General features: G+C 42.7%; 1 protein-coding gene across 3 annotated transcripts in view; it reads left to right on the top strand.

The window, feature by feature from the left end:
- Window positions 1-7311, top strand: part of SHOC2 (SHOC2 leucine rich repeat scaffold protein) — a 67058-nt gene extending 59747 nt beyond the window's left edge. For all 3 annotated transcript variants that reach the window (XM_032116178.1, XM_032116179.1, XM_032116180.1), the window contains one exon: window positions 1135-7311. In XM_032116178.1, coding sequence (XP_031972069.1) covers window positions 1135-1343 — 209 coding nt within the window. In that variant the 3' untranslated portion in view covers window positions 1344-7311. The remainder of the gene's footprint in view (window positions 1-1134) is intronic.
- The last annotated feature ends 10490 nt before the right edge of the window (window positions 7312-17801 follow it).

The raw sequence follows: 17801 nt of genomic DNA, 5'->3' as shown, positions 1-17801 counted from the left end.
AAACAGTGATGTGCAGTTGAGGAAGACGTGGTCTGTCTCTCGCAGCATCTTTGGTGAGGAGCCATTACAGCTGCTCATCTTGTGCCTCCATGTGAGAAAAGCCTAAAATAATCTAAACCTGGAGTTTTTAAATTTAGTTCATAAGCTAGTGAAGAGTGTTTGGATGCTGTGGAAACAAACTCTGGAATTAAAATCAGTAAAAATTAAAATTTAAAATACTATTGTAGGAGTACAGTTTGGTTATTAAAGCTGGTTGTCTTCACACATGAGAGAGCAGTGAATTATGGTCAGGTGTGACTGTTTCATGTATCATGGTATCAACTGTTTCTCATTATTTCTTCTATAGTTTCTCCTTTTGATTGGTTTTCCATGCCATGAGTCCTGCCTACTGCTTTCTCTTGTGAAAGATTAAATAGTCTCTTAGGTTATAGATGTTTATGGTATGTAAGACTGGAAAATGGGGAATATTTTGGGGAGGACTTCCATGTTTTTGAAAAGAGGAATAGAAGTCTTAAGAAGGATTTACTCTGTTTTCCATCTTCTGGTCAACCTGTATTGCAGTATCTGTAGGAGAGGAAGTTGTAAAATTTGAATTCAGGAAAAAATTTTCACACTGGTTAGTTCCATTTAATAAATTCATTGCTATGCAGAGAAGCCACACTCTTCTGCTTTTTTCCTGTGGCACATGACAGATACAGCTTCAGGTCTTTAATGTATGGATTCTAATTACATTAAAGGTATAATATAGATATTTTTAAAGAGATAATAGATACTGTGTGGTATAAGTATTTTCTAGGTCCTTTTGACTAGATAGCTGTTCAATATTGCCTGCACTTGCATAGCCCTGAATGGCTACTGTGAAATCCCTCTCAGTTCTCTTATTCTCTTTATTTGCTGTTCATTTATTACCTAAAGGAGATGTAGTAATGGATGTTTTTAAAACTAAAGAAAATTCGTTCTTTCTTTGGTATTGGTGAACAGAACTTGGCTGTTCTTGGAAATAGGAGTCTGGTCATTGGCTCAAGGTTCTGTATAGGAAAGAATCTTCAAGTGGACTCAGAGCCTTTGTCTAAAAGTTATAAACTGCATGAATGAAAAAGATACTACTACTACTTATTATTTTATTTTTACTAGGTACACTGGAGAATCTGGAAGAACTGTATTTGAATGACAACCCCAATCTGCACAGCCTTCCCTTTGAGCTGGCTCTTTGCAGCAAACTGTCAATAATGAGTATTGAGAACTGCCCACTCAGCCACCTTCCACCTCAGATTGTTGCAGGAGGACCCTCCTTCATCATTCAGTTCCTAAAAATGCAGGGACCATATCGTGCCATGGTCTGATGCTCATTGAATTGTCCAATACACTGTACAAAATACAAACTGCATTAATGTTGTAATTGTCTGTATATGTATATATAATATAATATATGTGGTTTATATTATATTATATATATATATAAATATATAAATAATATAAAAAGGCAAATTTAAGACTGCATTATGTGTTTCTGCTAATAGAGGAATCATAGCCATTTAGATTTTTTTTTATTCTGTAAAAATGCTTGTCTGAGTTTTCTTTGCTGAACTTGATGGAAGTTGTCTGAATAATCTGAAAATGCCAGTTCATTTAAAGCAATTGCCAATGAACTCAAAATTTAAATTTAAGGGACAAAACCAGTTTTGTTTAGATTTACTTTCAGTTAAGAGAAATGTATAACCTTTATATAATGAACTTTTCTGTTTTCCTCCCCCCTCCCTTTTTTTTTTTTTTTTTTTTTTTTTTTTTTTTTTTTTTTTTTTTTTTGTGTCAAAACCTGAAAGGGTCATGTGCCCTGAGGTTGGGATTTTCTTTTAACTTATTTTGAGATTTGAAGCAAATGGTGTTTTTATATTGTTTACAGTCAGAGTAAATCACTGGATTTTGTTTTATTCTGATTTGCTCTGTTTTAATCAATCATATCTAGAGTTTATATGCCTCTGCTGATGAATTTTTATCAACCGGTTTGTATACTAAAAACATACTCATCAGAACAACTGGCAGGTGAAAAGGATGCAGTCGAAACAAAAAGAAAAGAAAAAAGAAGCTTGAATTCCTTTAGGTATTGCTTCCCTGAGTTACCAGTTGCAGGCATAACATATCTGAACTGAGCCTTTTGCGGTTGGTCTTTTCTAGCACAAGTAAACCTTTTCAGATTGGTCAAAATGTGGAGTATCCTCAGTGAAGAGCGGTTTTTGTTGTGTGAAGTAACAAGTCCATGAGGTCTAACAGTACAGTTAAGTGACAAGGAAATAATATATATGTACATTTTTATTACAATGTTGAGTCATAAACTACAACAGGCAATTTTAAGGATTCCTTATAGACCTTGTACAATAAATGAATGTGTCTTACTTTTAAACACTGCAATATATGTAAGTTTTAAGGTTGGTTAACAATGTACTATGGTTTTATATCTTGACTTGCCTTGTACCTCCTTCCATTACGGAACTTCTGTGTCCAAGCACAATATCTTCACACTGTGCTGTTTTGCTGCTGAACTAAATGCACTTTTCCCCCACAGCTGGGGCACTTGCTTCAAAATACTCAGTTCAGTATCTTGATTATTCTTTTTTAACTTCATCCTATCTGTTTCAGTATTAAACCGATCTATTAAAAAAGAGGCACCTTTTTCATTTGTGCAGAGATGCTGGTAGCTCAAGAGAAACACTGTAGGTAGTGGACATCAGTTTTATCATTAATTTCTTGGCTGTTTCAAAGGCAGAAGATGCTTCAGGGAGATTTACACTATTGCTGCACTTGCAGGGCCAGTTGTCTTTTTTCAGGAGGGTAAGAACTTGAGGCAGTCACATTCCATGGTTACCCAAAAACTGTTCAGTTTATACTCATTGGAATTGCTGCTGGGGTAGCGTGACTTAGAGGACTGTACCTTTTGCACAAAATCAAATCAGTGGATGCCATGGGAAATCTGTTTCACATGCAGAAGTTTGGGAATATTATTTCTGGCTTTCAGGCATGCTTATTTAGATGTATTTCCTTGATCTATTTGCATTTTGTTTTGTTGTATGTCTTTTCATTAACAAGGAGTAAGTTTTAAATGGAAGGCAGGTGGAGATATAAAACCTTAGAGGGCTTAAACATGCTGTAAAACTATTGTAGATGTCACTGGATTTTACTAAGTAATGTTCTATTCTTTCTCACACACTCTCTCTGTTGTTCCTTCCCCTTCCCCCCTTTTTTTTTTTACATCTACTGTAGCTTTTCAGTTTAGACTTTAGTTTATAAAAGGCTAGTTCCTTACAGTTCTGCCTGAGTTAATCTTTCTCAGCACTAAGGTGTTAAAATATGAAGATGCTGAAATGCTTATTATCAAGACTGTAATCTAAGTTCTGAATATACTGCAGAGTCCGTGTTTGTGCCCTCAGGTCACTAGGGGGGAAACTGGTTTGATTAATATGGTTCCTTAAAGCAAAAGTGGCGACCCCTTGTGTTTCCAAGCGTCTTGGTCTCATTCCCTGTCTGCTCCTGAATCCCATTTTTATAAGAGATCAAGGGATTGAATTTGTTTAGTTTGTAAATATGTTGATTATTCACCTTGTTAAGGTACATGGTTAATGACTGTATGATTGGAGCTGACCCTCTCTCACATAAATTCCTGTGAATTGGAGAAGTTGGCTACCAAAATAGTGCTCGTTACACTCACTTAAAAACAAGCTATTCTTTTCAGTACACTTATAGGAATAAATAAAGCTATGTTTTAATTCATTACTATATTAAAAACAGGATATTTTTTTCAAACTATCTTTGTACTAGTATGGTTGTTGCAATATCAGATAATCCTGAGCCCTGTTTTAGGAGTTTAATTTTATACACTTTGAGGTGAATGCTTATTTTTTCTGTGTCTCAAGGGAGATTTGAATAAGAGCAGTGTGAGGGAGGTTTTGGTACAGGAGAAATCCAGTCAGAAGAATTTGAAAAGTTCTCTAAAATGGTCTGAGAGTTTAAGTATTAAATATCTGGCACAGATTGGGAATACATGCATATAAATCCATCTAAGTACATACATGGATTTATATCCAGATCTATACATAGATCATATAAATCCAGCCATTTTGATTATTCAGAACAGTCTTACCTCCTGAAATAACAGACTTTTGCATTTCCCAGGATGTTGGATTGTTAACTGGTGTAGTTTCTGAATGGTGTTATTGCCTGGTGACATTCAGTTGAACACACATACTGGCTTACCTATGTGTAAGAATTTTATTTGCCCTAATCAGTTAAAGTATGAATGGAAAGAACTTTATTTTGGCAACTGTATGTATACATAAATACAAAAAATGTATTTATGTATCTATACATGTATGAAAGCATAGACAAGGTGGAGAAATTAATTATTTACAGCATTTTTGAAAATAAGATTGAGAAATAAGTGATTGCCAAATACTTGTATTAAATACTTAGCCTCCTTGCTATACTGAGGGAAATAATTTAGAATGATTATTGAAAAATGTGACAATCTTTACTTTGGGTCAAAATTATGACCTTGATTGCTTGTCCATAGCCAAAATACCAATTTTGCATGTGTCTGTGCCTATGTACATGCATAGTCATGCCCCATAAAGACACTGTCCTGAATCATGCCTTGATTTAACAAGCTAAATTACTATAGAAAAGGTAGTATTATGGAAGTCTGGTAAGGTATAAAGCAGTTCAGAGATTGGTTGAACAATGAAAAGAAGGAACAGTTGCTGTTGTGACTTGTGTTGGTCACATACTGCGTTTTAATTTACTACATAGGAAGTTGTTGGATAATTCTTTGCAAAAATTCTTTAGCATAAACCCATTAAAGCTGTGTCTCTTGCCTGTCCCATATTTGTCACCCAAAATTGTCTGCTATAAATGCAGTGGAAATGCTGCTTGTAAAGTTGGGTCACACAGCTGTATAATTGAGACTTCTCAGTTTGGCAGATGCCAATGGAAATGTTGACCTTCATGCACCCCTTCTAGAAAGAGATTTGGATTGTAGAATATTTGCTTCAGTGCCTCTCTTTGATTTAGTATTTCTGGGAGCGTGCATGTTTAGACTTCTTGAAGGTTGTGATTGCTCATTTAGTACTTAGATTGTCTCTCTGGTTAGTGCTTAAACTCATTGTGTCACCTGGAGTTCAAGTGTCATCTTCAATCCTCAGAGTTTGAGAAATATCTTTTATTTAACTTATTAGAAAACTTTGAGAGGTTATTTTTTTCTCTCTTTTTTTTTAACCCCAAAATAAATTAAACTTCTGAATCAGCACAAATCCATATCAGGAGACTTTTTGTATCTGGATGCAACTAAGAATTTTCCTGTCAGTGTCACACCTCAGTTGTATCAGGTAGACATGCCAGAGTAGCTTCTAGTTAGAAATGTGCAGTTGGCAGTAATTTGCGCAACACAAACTTCAAGGCACAGTAAGGACAATTGCAAACAAGTGATAGGATCTATGAATGGGTTTTGTTTTCACATTAGCAAATATAAAAGAAATATTTTTATTATTATTCTGATTTAGATCTTAACCAGAACTGCACAGGACCTTTGCTGTGGAAAAATATCAGACCACACTAATTTTGTGGTTAAAAGCTAAGTGAGAGTGTAAACAGTCTACAAAAATGTACTTTTAATCTGAATTATTGTAATGTTGATTGTTATGTCTATATAAAAGATTGCCTTGCTTTTTTATAAGAGTCATTCTGTATCAATGCATTCATTATAAATAGTATGTTTGTAAATAAGCTGCCACTGAGTCTTTTGAAAGTTTTCTAGTATTTCTAGTCTGACATTAACCTGGATATAAGTCTACTTTTGCAGGACCTCAAATTAATAAGAACTGCTTTCTCATTATATACTTACCACTCTTTGAAACATCTCAAAATATAGATTTTTATGTAGAGCAATTACAGGAAACTTCAAAAGTTGGATGAAAGTAACTGCTTTACTCAGAGTCATGTAGACTGGAGACCTCCTATAAAGCAAATGCTGGTAAAAACGTTTATATTTATTTTGTTATGGTTTAGTAGGGCATGTAGTAAAAAAAAAATCCCACAGCTTTCTCTCTGATGGGGAAAAGAAATCTTGGATTTTAGGGCAAATTGCATTTCAGCAGCAACAAAATTAAAGTAGGTATAGAATTGTGATGCCTAAAAGGGAGACACCAGCATTTAATCTTCAGGTTCAATAAAAGACAGTATTGCCAAGCTGCCGTGGCACTGATTAAACTGATGTCTTTCAGCTCTGTGAAGCTCATTGCACAGACTGCTTCAAGAAAGTCATGCTTACATCTTGCCCTACAAACTAACAAACAAAAAGCCAGTATCCTTGGAAGTCAGAACAGAAAGACCTCAGGAATTTGGACATGAGGAAGAGGAGCGTAGCTGGTTGCTTTAAAAAGCTGGAACTGGCTCTCGTAGTGTGCAGCAGTCACTTGTGCAATAATGAGTGCTTCTGTCATTTCATCAGATCTCTGTTGATTAAAATCAGTAGAGGCCCTGATCAAAATACCTAAATCTCCATCTTGAGTTGAGTCAGTGCCTGTAACCATATGTGATCTGGCACTCTGAAAGCAAGCCAGTCTTCTCGCAAGCGTGGCTGTCCCGTGCTGTGATGTTGGACCACCTGCCATCCACCCCTGTCTCACAGGGCTGTGGCAGATGTGCAGAACAGGGATGTGCAGTTCCTCTGCAGTACTGCTCCAGACCTCACCAACCAGAGTTTGAAGGGCTTGCAAAAAGGAAACAGCATCTGCATCACTGCATTTAGTAGCCTTGATAGATTAAACGAATTCACGGAAGAAACTTTATTTTTCCTTTTTCTTTTTTTTTTTTAAATTTTACATTTCTATGTATTTCTGGCCTCTGTGACATCCTGTGTCTAATAACTCTACAATATAATTACGTGCCAGGTGAAAAAGAACTTCCTTTTGTTTGTTTCAAACTATGCCACCTTATTTCATTTGGTAACTCCTAGTTCTTGTAGAACTAGAAATTTATGAACAGGTTTTTTCCTGTTCATCTGCTTTTTACCACTCTTGAAGGTTTTGGGTTTCTTTTCATAAATGGCAGCATTTTTTCCTCCAAGTCATGGAGTTCTAGTTTTTTAGCTTCTCTTCAAACTAAACCTCTTCCATTCTCTGATAATTCTTGCTGCCTTTCTCTGTGGTTTTCTAGTCCCAGCTCTGAGTCTTTTTCCTAGTTCATGGCCTTTAGCAACCTCTTTTGTTCTTTGTGTACTACTGCTTTGTGAAATAAAAGTACAGTTCTGTTATGAAAATTAAAGTTGAGTGGGTGATAAAGTTTAGTACTAAGGTCTGGTGGGGAATAATCCCACTAGGCAAGGATCAGATCGGGATTTATACTTCAGATACAGGCCACCCTCTGCAATAATTGTTTCCTCTGATTAGCTGTAACTGTCATCCATCATCTCTTGCAACTAGGTATAAAAAACAGAATTAATATGAAATTTTCCATAGTGTGCTGATTTAAATAATGCCAGGATTTAAAATGCTCTCTTCACGATAGTAAGAGTTCATTGTTTTGGAAGATGTGACTTTTAAATATTTCAGATGACCTTTTTAAACTGTCTAAGCCAAACTTTTTCTGAAAATACTGTCAAATTTCTGGTATTACTGGTTTTTTTGGAAGAGAAGTTAGAGACTGCCCTGGTTGGGTTTTATTTTCCTGCTTGAAGTCTTTGTAGAAAGCTACATAAGAAATTCCCATAGTTAAAAAAGAGAGAAGAAAAGGAATCTTCCCTGACCTTGGGAGCATCCTGCCAGCAATTGGTGTCAGCCAGAGCTTAGCAGCCACCTGGACTGGGGGGAATTTGCTGGCTGTGACCACTTTTTGTTCACATGGTTGAAGTGAGCATCCCCCACATGAGCCTGGCCTCAAAAACCACCACACGATTTGGCTCTAATTGAGTGAAAAGTGAAGAATATGTCTTGTTTCTGCCACCCCATGTCCTTAAGGCTGTACAAAAGGCCTCAGAAATATGCAGATGGTGTCTTGCGTGTCCTGGCGAGACAAACACATGACATGTTTGTGTGATTAATCCAGCCCAAGTGCTTCAGGATACCCCGTGTCCCAGTGCTGCTCTCCAGTGACAGGTCCTGCTCTCCACTGGTTGAGCATTTTAGATACCCACTGTATGTTGTTTAGTGTACAAATACTGCACAAAATCTGAACACTGGGCAGCTCTATAGAGCACACCTGGTGCTGTGAGCTGTTTGTGATGGCCATGGTAGAAAAAAAGGTGTTAAAGGGCTGGAGATGGTTAGCTTTGATACTGGAAGAGGCTGAGTGCCTTGAAAGCTAATTTGTTTCATTTTTGCAATCCATCTCAGTCAAATAAAATACATCATCTCTTCGTTCACTCTGTGCCTCACTTCGGATTGTAAGAGTGGGAGATAATTTGATTACAAAGATCAAATGATGATGTTTTAGAGGAGGAGCCATCTGGAGTTTCTGAGTGAGCAGCTGGCAGCCTGGGCTGCACAGTTAATGATCTGACTGTGTGCCTTGCAACTGTTTTTTTCCACTGCAAAACCTTTTAAGAGTCTTTAGAGATCCATCTACCCCACTGCCTCCAAGTAAGATGCTATCTGCAAAATTGCGCACAAGTGTTCCTTTTAAAAGCTCTTTCCTCTTTTTCCTTTCTATTACTTAAGTATTTCTTTGTTAAGACTCATCATGAATCCTTAATTTGCTGTAGTTTGGTTCTTGGCTTTGCTTGACCTAGTAGTAGCTGGTTTGCATTCTGTCCTGCATTATTACAGCTGTGCTGCCTGAAGGGATTTACAAACTTCATGTGGTCAGTTTTAATGGAAATACATTTTTTCCTTGAAAATCTTAAGATGGTGTTTGAAAACAGCCGTGGTAAGGACAGTGCAGTAAAACTCTTCTCTCCATATGACCCAAGGTTTTTGGATGCCCCTCATCGTTTTTAGTCCATGCCAAGTAATGTTAACTGAGGGGGAAGTTACAGCTAACTTAGAATTATCTGTCCTTGCCAGAGCAGCAGTGGGCAAGAAATTCAACTAGGTATGGAGCTGCTGGTCAGCAAGGCAGCTCTGATTTCAGGCTTTTTAATCATCTCTAAGTCAAGCACTTCTTTTTAGGCCTGCCAGGCATTTCCAGCTGCCCAAAAAGCCGCATCAGACAGTGCCGTGTGGTTCTGATGTGGGGGACCAGGGGAGAGTCCCAGCAGCACCAGGGAGTCAGAGGTTTGCCTGGAAAGACTGAAAGGCACTGGAGGAAATTCCCTAAAAGCAAATTGCACCAAGTGGAGAGTGGGTGGTACTCTGGGGCCAGCATCTCCTGATTGATGCTGTTGGTAGCCCAGGCTGCAGCTCCAGGCACAGCCCGGCAGTCAGGAGAGCACAGCCAAGATTCTTGGGTCTGTGGCTCCACCAGATGGATGGTCCTGAGGCCGGGCTGCTGCTTTTTCTGAAGAAGTGTTCTGAAAGTTGGGGAGGGCTGAAGTCAGTTTAAAACAGAACCATATCTGGAAGTAGCAGAATCCCCCATGAGAGGGGGGCTTTTCTAGCATTGCCTCTTTTTCCCCTGTGAGCTCTTCAACTCCCATCTGATCACAGCCTCTCCACTTGTGCTCTTACTGTCAGCTCTCTTAATTCAGATTTCCCTCTTTTGCCAGCAGCCAGGTATCTCACCCCTGTGCCTCACAAACTGTGCTGAGCTGAAGTTAGTGGAGGAAGGCAGGGAGAGCAAAAAGATGGTGTAGGACCGGTGACTTCTGCCCCATGTACCTGTTGGTGCAGCCAAGTCTCCTGAACTTGCTTCGTATTGGTTATGAGCCCCTTTCCTCCAGTTCTACTGCAGAATGGAAACACCAAGAGAAAAACAGGATTTGGGAACAGATGGCTGGGAGAGAAAAATAAAAAAGATGGATCAGCTGCACATGGCACAGCTGTGCCTTGCTGTACGGCTTCTCTGTTGGCTCCTTGGACACAGCCAGGTTTTTACATCATGTCTCAGAGTCCCTGTAAAGGGATTGATGTCTGAGTACTTGCCAGATAAAAGATTTGGCTTGGGGTACATGTCAAGACTCGGAAGGGAATGAAGTTTGATTAAATGACAATTCTGTGGCCAATCTGTGCTCCAAACCATTTAGGAATAAGGATGAATGGTTTAATTTTTGAAGTGACACAAAATGCTTAACAGTCCGATAAAGAGTTCTGAAATATGTGTAATGCTTCATAATATTCATCACTTCTGCTTTAGGAAAACCCACATGCTCCCACAGTTAAATTGTTAGTGAAGTATTAATAAGAAAATGACATTCTCATTTCATACAGACATGTAATTCCCCAGAAACATTTAAAAATTTACATTTTTAAAAGAGATTTGTTTAAATTGCCACAATTGCTTTTTACCATTCTTGTCTTTTGCTCTGCTTAAGGAAAACTGAAATTGGATTGTAGTGAGGAATCAATGGTGATCTTCAGTGACTTCAGCTCCAGAGGACTTTGCTGGCCTGGCAAAGTGTCCCAGTGCTTAGGGACACTGGAAACCCCCCTAAGGAAGCACGTGAGCCTGGTGGCTGGGTGCCTGGTGGATCAGAAGGGCTTCTCAGCAAAACTGTTTTGAGGTGCTGTCAGTTAAAGCCAGTTGCAGTAGCAGTGAGCTGCCTTTCTGAAGATTTGGGGAATATTTATAGCCTAGCTAGAATGAAAGGGTGCCGAGATTTCAGTTGTTCTATTTTTCTGTGCGTGTCTGAGTGCACTGGGACTACACCTCTGGAAGTGCTTGGATACTGTATGGCAATTTCCCCTTTGTGGTCTTTGCCCAGCAAATGGCTTGGCCTCAACAAGTGGAAAGAAAGAGTTCAGGATGGGTTCAGTGCTCCCTGTTTGTAGGGGAGCTCCAGTGTTTCTCAGAGATTGCTTTCCCTCTCGCTCTCCTGCCCTTGCGTTTCACTGGCTCTGACAAGCTGAACAGCAGAATGTACATGAAATAGCAGAGATTCCTCCTTTCCCTTCCCTCAGCCATGGCTCCCATCAGTTGTTCTTGGAGCGGCAGAGGGTGTTAAAGACATCAAGCTTTGTGAAAATGGGGATGGCGTCCTGTGCTGATGGGAGCACTGACCTGCTGTATCCTTCATCAGAGTGCAAAGACAAAGTTGTGGCAGAAGAATTTTCTGCTGTTGTTCTGCTCAGGGTTGAAAATGACTTCTCAGGGAAAAAAAAGTAAGAGTTTGTAGCAGCAGAGATTAATGCTTGCTGACGTGCTCGGTTTTCTGTTACGCTTCAGGGAATGACATGGATTATTTTGCTCTTGAATTTTGTATGGCAGGAATTTCCCTTGGTACCTAGGATGCTTCCAGGGAAAAGGAAAATCTGAGTTGAAAAAGTGCAAGTGGAGATATAGTGCTTCACTCAGCCTGCCTTCTCTAAGTGCTTTGTCCTCATTATGCATTACCATCCTTGATTCCCAGATAGGATAAATGTTTCCTGGGGAGAGAGCCAGTTTGTATTGCTGAAAAGCAACTGGCAGTGCTGAATAAGCAAATACATCAAAAGCTGGTGTTTAAACTTAATTTGAGCCTCTCAGGGAAAAAACAAGTTGTACCTTGCTATCTGTAATATCCCTATGCAATATTCCTGTGACTGTGCCTTGCAATCTGCAATGTCCCTGTGCAATCTGGGTAGGGATAATTGTCTTGTAGGCAGTGTGGGAATGAGCGCAGTAACGATGATGGATGCAGAATCTGCAAACCACTGTGAAGGTGGAAACTCTGGCCCTGGAGAGAAGAACCTTTCATCCTGCACCCACCACATGAAGATAGTTTTGCTCTGGTTTTGGCTCGCCTGGCTATTACCACACAGGCTAGGAAGGTGTTGGACCATGGACCAGCCGGAGTTCAAACATGGGGCAGCACTTGGCTCGGCTGTGGGGGCTGAACCCACTGTGACCTCCCCATTCTGGGTAGTCCCCTTGCAGAGACAGGTGCCTTCTCCTTCCCTCACATGGAGCAGATCCGTGTGCAAGCATTCCTGCCATGTCCAAGGGGGTGGATTGTGGCCGGGATGTGGGAAGGAGGCCTGGCCTTAGTGGAACTCTCCCCTTTGCCATGGCCTCATGGCAAAGGGGGAGCAAAGGGAGAAAGCAGCTCTGGAAAGCTGATGAAGGCAAACTCTCCCCAGCACCTCAGGCACTCGTAACACCTGACTGAGGCCACAGTGAAGGTTTTTCCTTGGAGATATGTGTCCCTTTCCAACACCCTTTTTTCCTCTACTCACTGCAGCCCTGGTTAACAGTTCAGCTGAGGTGGGGAAGGAAAAGCCTCAACTTGGAAGGGCTCTGCTCACCATGACATCTCTTTCTGGGGGCTTGGCTCAGCCTGTGCTGGGTTTGATTGCCAGGAGACCTGGGTTTTCCCCACTTACTGTCCCCTTGGGACCTGGGGCCATTCTGAGGATAGGCGGGGGGAGGAGGAACTGCTGCCTGGGGGAGAAGTTACAGGAGCCTGGGGGCTACAGCTGGGCTGGGGACAGCAGGGACACAGTGGCATGGGGTGGGCAGAGTGATCTCTCTGGGACGGGAGTCAGCCTGTGCAGAGGAGTGTTTATACAGGGCCAGGATTTAGGACTGGGGGACTTGCAGGGCTCTGGATGCTGCCTGCGTCCTCCTCTATGTCCCCAGCTGAGGCAGCTGATCTAAGCAGGAGGAGCTGGTGCAAAGTGCGATCTCCTTCCAGAGCCGCTGCCGTTCCTGGATGGCTCCTCAGTGTTATTTGCTTTTGCCACTAGATGGTGAAGTAAGGAATAAGGGAAAACACAGGAAGTCTCGCTGTGTTCCCCGGCGGCCTCCCTCCCTGTGAAACCACGCTGACGTGCTCTGCTTTCTGGGAACCCGGCAATTTCAGGCAATTATTCCCTGGACATTTTACACAGCTCAGCCTTCAAGAACTGCTGCTGCCACCCTGACTCTTTGATCTTTTTAACTCCAGTGCTGACACCCTGCATTGATGTAGACATGGCAAGCTGTGCTAGACACAGATGGCAAACCTGTGTGATCCAGGGACGTACAGAAAGCTGTCTCCTGCTGTAGCAGCTTGCTTTGGCCTGTTTTTTGAAGAGGGTGTATGATCTGCTTCCCCTTTCCCATGAGGACCTGAACCTGCTGTGAGACCCACACCTTGGCAGGTGGGAATTGCAATCACTACATGGCTGCTCTCTATTGTGCCCTGTCTTTTCAGAGCTGTTTGCTTCACTGGAAGCTTTGCTCTGGCTGTGCTGGAGGAGTTTGCTGGGGATGGGTGATGGACCAGAGAATTACAGCTCACCTGGGGCTCTCCTGCCTTCGCAAGAGGGATTGAATGAATGCTGCTGATGGCAGTCCCTGGCCCAGAGGTAGCAATGTAGGTGGTGAAGAATGGGGAGGGAAAGGGCAGGTGCACATGTTTGGACACTGGGGAGTAGAGCTTGAAGGAATGAGTTACTCCTCGGCTGAGTAACTGAATGCCAGCGTCTCCCAGCTGGGAAATTAAATGCTTTAAAGGGACACAGTCTCAATTTTGTCTTAAACAGTACGCTGACTCTGCTTATGAAGAGTAACTTGTTGAGCTGCAGAAACTTGATTGGTTTCATTTAGGGAAGGTTATAAGGTGCCCAACCTTTCTGCTGAGTACTAGCCTGGGTGCCACTCTGCATGCCCAGGATGACCTACTTTTCATAGAATCATACAATGGTTTGGGTTGGAAGGCATTTTTAAAGGTCACCTAGTCCAATCCAATTCCTCTGCAATGAGCAGGGACATCTTCAACTAGATCAGGCTGCTCAGTGCCCCATCCAACCTGGCCATGAACACTTTTAGGAACCAGGCATCTACCACCTCTTGAGGCAAGCTGTTGCAGTGCAGGCTTAGAGAGCCATTGCCTTTGTGACTGGCTGGAATACTGACCTGCTTGCCCTTGTTCTAGGAGTGTGGCAGTGCTTCTGGCTTGGTTATTTCTAGCTGGGCATTGCTGCTGAGGGGAGCCTTTGCACAGGAGCAGATAAGGGAGTGCCCACAGGAGCAAGGCTCCAAGCAGGAGCGGTGCTGCAGGTTGGGGAGTATCACTTACCCTAGGTCTGGCCAGGGCTGGAAGGATTTGGCTGTGTTTTCTCTGTGTTTTGGCTATGTGGTCCTATAGGTATGGAAAAGCCCACTGTAGTCTAGTACAGGGTTTTATGAGAGGCAATGAGCAAGGAACTGATAGTGAGCGGTATGGAAGGTCCCTGTAGTATTTTAGGAATGGTCCATAGACGGTTTGGTTTATTTTTTACTATGTTTCCACTGTTATTGGCTAATTTTAGTGGGATCTATTGTGCGAGCTGGCATGCTGGGAAGCCTTGGAAGGGGAATGGAGCTGCTCCCCAGCACTGAGGCATGGCCCCCTGGTGTTTAGTTCTGGCCATGTTGCAGGATGCAGCGAGGAGGGAGAATTCCCAGACAGGGAACTGAATAAAGAAAACAATACTGCATAAAAACACACTCGCCTTGTGCTTGGCACAGAGGTACGTGTGTGTGTGTATCTGTGGGTGCTGCAGAGAGAAAATGCACATTTCACTCTCTCTTCTCCCATAGGCATTGAAGTGCCTGAGGGGCACAATGCCAGTAACATGCAGACAGCCAGAGAGGTTTCTTGTGCATCGCTCCTCCTCCAGTGCTGAAACGAGCCTTTTATGTTCCAGAGGCCACCGTGACACCAGGTAGAAGCAAGAGGGAGAATACTGAATAAATAAACTGGAGGCTTGCAGGAGCACCGTCCCCATGTCAGCCTCACCCGACTCTGCCACGCTATAATCTGTAGCATGGAAATGTTTCTCTTGACTGTTGGTTTAGGGCTGTGCAATCAAATCTGGTAGTAAAAATCCTGCCAAACAGGGCAGGCAACCCGAAAGGCAGAGGAAAGGCCAGCAGAGTTTTCAAGTTGTTTGCAAAAAAACCACCTGAGGAGCAGGTGGTCACACAGCATCCATCTTGTGCTGTTTTGAGCCAGCTGTCTGCAGATGGGGGGAGTGAAGAACTGCCACTGTAGGTAATATTCAATGTGTCTCCTTTCCTTCCCTCTGAACATCTGATACCACGGCAGCATCCCTGCTCACAAGGGGATTAGGTGCTAGCACAGACCACTGCTGCAGCTATCCATTTCCTACTGATTTATTCAAATAACTTGGAAAAGTACATCCAGCAGCTGAGTTCAGAAAAACTCTGTTGAAAAACATGCTTGGCTCTGCAGGAGCTATTGCTGTGAGATCTATGGAGAGAGCAAACCCCAACTCTCACGTGCAGCATGGGTGGGGAATGGAAGGGCTGTGGGTCTGAATGTGTGTAGGGGAAAAAGTGCCTGGGGTCCCAAAGCAGCTGGAGTGGCCACACGAGACAGTTTTTGAATTTAATTTAGGAATAGAAGGGAAATAGGAATCACAACATTTGAAACATCTCCCTGGAAATGGATGGTGTGCTTGCTGCATTACTTTGCAGTGGCAACATCATATACCCAGCAAAGCCAGGTTTGCCTGCAGACTGTCTGTGCCTCTTCCCTGATAGCTCCTATGGTGTTTCTGCTCCTGGGGTTAACACAGTAAAAGTGAAAAGCATTTTTTTGTGTGACTTGGGTGCATCTCTGCCAGCTTGTCCTGCAGGAAAACTGACCAACTTGAAGCTGCTGTGAAGGGCTACTCAGTCATTAGTCCGCAGGGTATTACAAGCCATGGGATTTCAGTGCCTTGCTCCAAAGGGTAACTTGAAGAGTTAGTAAGGCAAATCCTCCAGAAAGACACCCTGCTTTGATACATTCAGATACACCCAGTGGCATGATCAAAATACACAGCTACAACAAGGGCTTCCTGCCATTGATATGCAAATATTGAGATCCTTGCAAATCACAGACCTCACACAAAGCAAACTGTGACTGCTGTTTACCTCCGGGTGGGCAGAACCACAGCTCCAAGGCTTCCCTCTTCTATGCGTGTGTCAAGTTGCTCTTGAGAGCTTCTGCTGAGCAATAATTTGTGCACCTTGTTCCAGTGGTTGTCCCTTTCATGTGGTCCCCCCAGGAGTCTGTGCTGCCATATCTTGACATAGTCTTAGGTTTGTCCAGTTTCTTTAGGCCTGAATCAGACTGTCTAAAAAGCAAGCCTTGGTCCCTCACCAGTATTTTTTAAATTTTCCCCTGCCAGAATCTCACTGCTCTTCTGGAAATAAACAGTTCCTGGGGCTGCTTGCTCAAAACACACATTTTGCAGCCTTATTACCATAGCGATTCTTTCCAGAGATTGTCTCTCCATATGTGATTTGCTTCGTGCTGCGAGCAACTCTGAGACTGCATGAACATTTCTCAGCTCCTTGTCCCCAAGAGGGAACAGGGGAGGATGGTCCCAGTTCCCTCCGGTGGAGGCGATGCTGGAGTCGAGGAGTGGAAGAGATGTATAAACATGGAAGCAGCATGCCTAATTAATGACCTGAAACCAGCTGTAAAGGTCAGTTTGTTTGCGGGGGCCGCGCTCGAGGCACACGTGCTGAATGCGAACTTGGCCGCAGTGCCTCGGAAAGGGCACTGCTGCCCTCCTGGGATGGCAGCTGGCAGAGGGGGAGCCATCACAGGAGGCTTGACAGCCTTCAGCCTCACTCATTAGTGTGCACCCAGGCTATCCCCCCTTGTCTGGTGAGCCCGATTCCTTGTGGGGTTCTGCTGAGAAACCAGGCTGCTTGCTGGGGAAAGGGCAGGCTCCTGCAGGTCTTTGATGGGGGATGCTGCAGAGAACAGGCTGTTTTCTGGGCTATCTTGTCAGGCACTTGTCAACTGAGTTTGATCTGCGGAGTCTTAAAACTCATATTAACTCTGTCAGCAGCACGTATGCAAAAATTGAGTGTCTGGATGCAAATGCTGGGGAATTGATATAAAAGTGTTCTTTGCTAGCTGTTTTTTTGTCCCTGTGAAACTTTTCTCTACAGTCTTCCAGAGGCTAAAAATTCAAGTTTCTTGCCTAATCCCAGGACTCTGGGAGTTGAGGCTTTATGAATATTACAAATTATCATCAAGCATGGTACAGACTTGTAAAGACAGCTGTCCTGTAGGACAAGGTGTGCCACGGGTTGTCACGTGAGATCTTCAGGGTGCTTGCCAGCCCTTGCAGTTTCTGACCAGCGTTCATCTCAAAACTGGGCAGAGCCATGAGATAACCTGCAGAGAAAATCAAGGGGAGACTTAGCATTACTGAGTCGCTTTGCAGACAGTGCTGAGTACTTCTGGTGTCAATAAAATCACAGAGATGTCACATGCACAACAATGGTGGCAATGAAAGTGCCTTTGATGAGGCAGGTGTTCTCCCCCTCTCAGATGAACACAATGCCATCCCAGCTGTTCCCCACTTGCAGAGAACTCTCTTTCTAGAGGTGTTTCTGGGACAAACCCTTTCCTTCAAGCCTTTGGCCTTGTGTTCTCCTCAAGCTCTTTGTCCCAGCAAACTGAACTGATCAAAGCTGCTTTTGCCATGCGGTGGCTCAGGAGCAATGTTGTTGGCTGTGTTTAGCTTCAGGCAGACCGAGGGTGTCTAGCTACAAAAAGAGACAGAAAATCAAGGCAGCTGGTCATGCTTTGTTATTTAAATCTTTAAAGGCATTCTGTCTGTGTTGGGGAATGCAGGGAGCATGGGGGGAAGGCAGGGTGTTTCCAGAAAGGCACCATCCCAGGTCTGAGCAAAGCGTCTTAGTCCCTGGTGGTCTTAGCGAAGGTGAACTGTTGGAACTGAGACCAAACT

Source organism: Corvus moneduloides, chromosome 8 (assembly GCF_009650955.1).
Source record: "Corvus moneduloides isolate bCorMon1 chromosome 8, bCorMon1.pri, whole genome shotgun sequence".
Lineage (NCBI taxonomy): Eukaryota > Metazoa > Chordata > Aves > Passeriformes > Corvidae > Corvus > Corvus moneduloides.
Note: the sequence above shows the minus strand (reverse complement) of the source record. Positions and strands in the feature narration are given on the sequence as shown.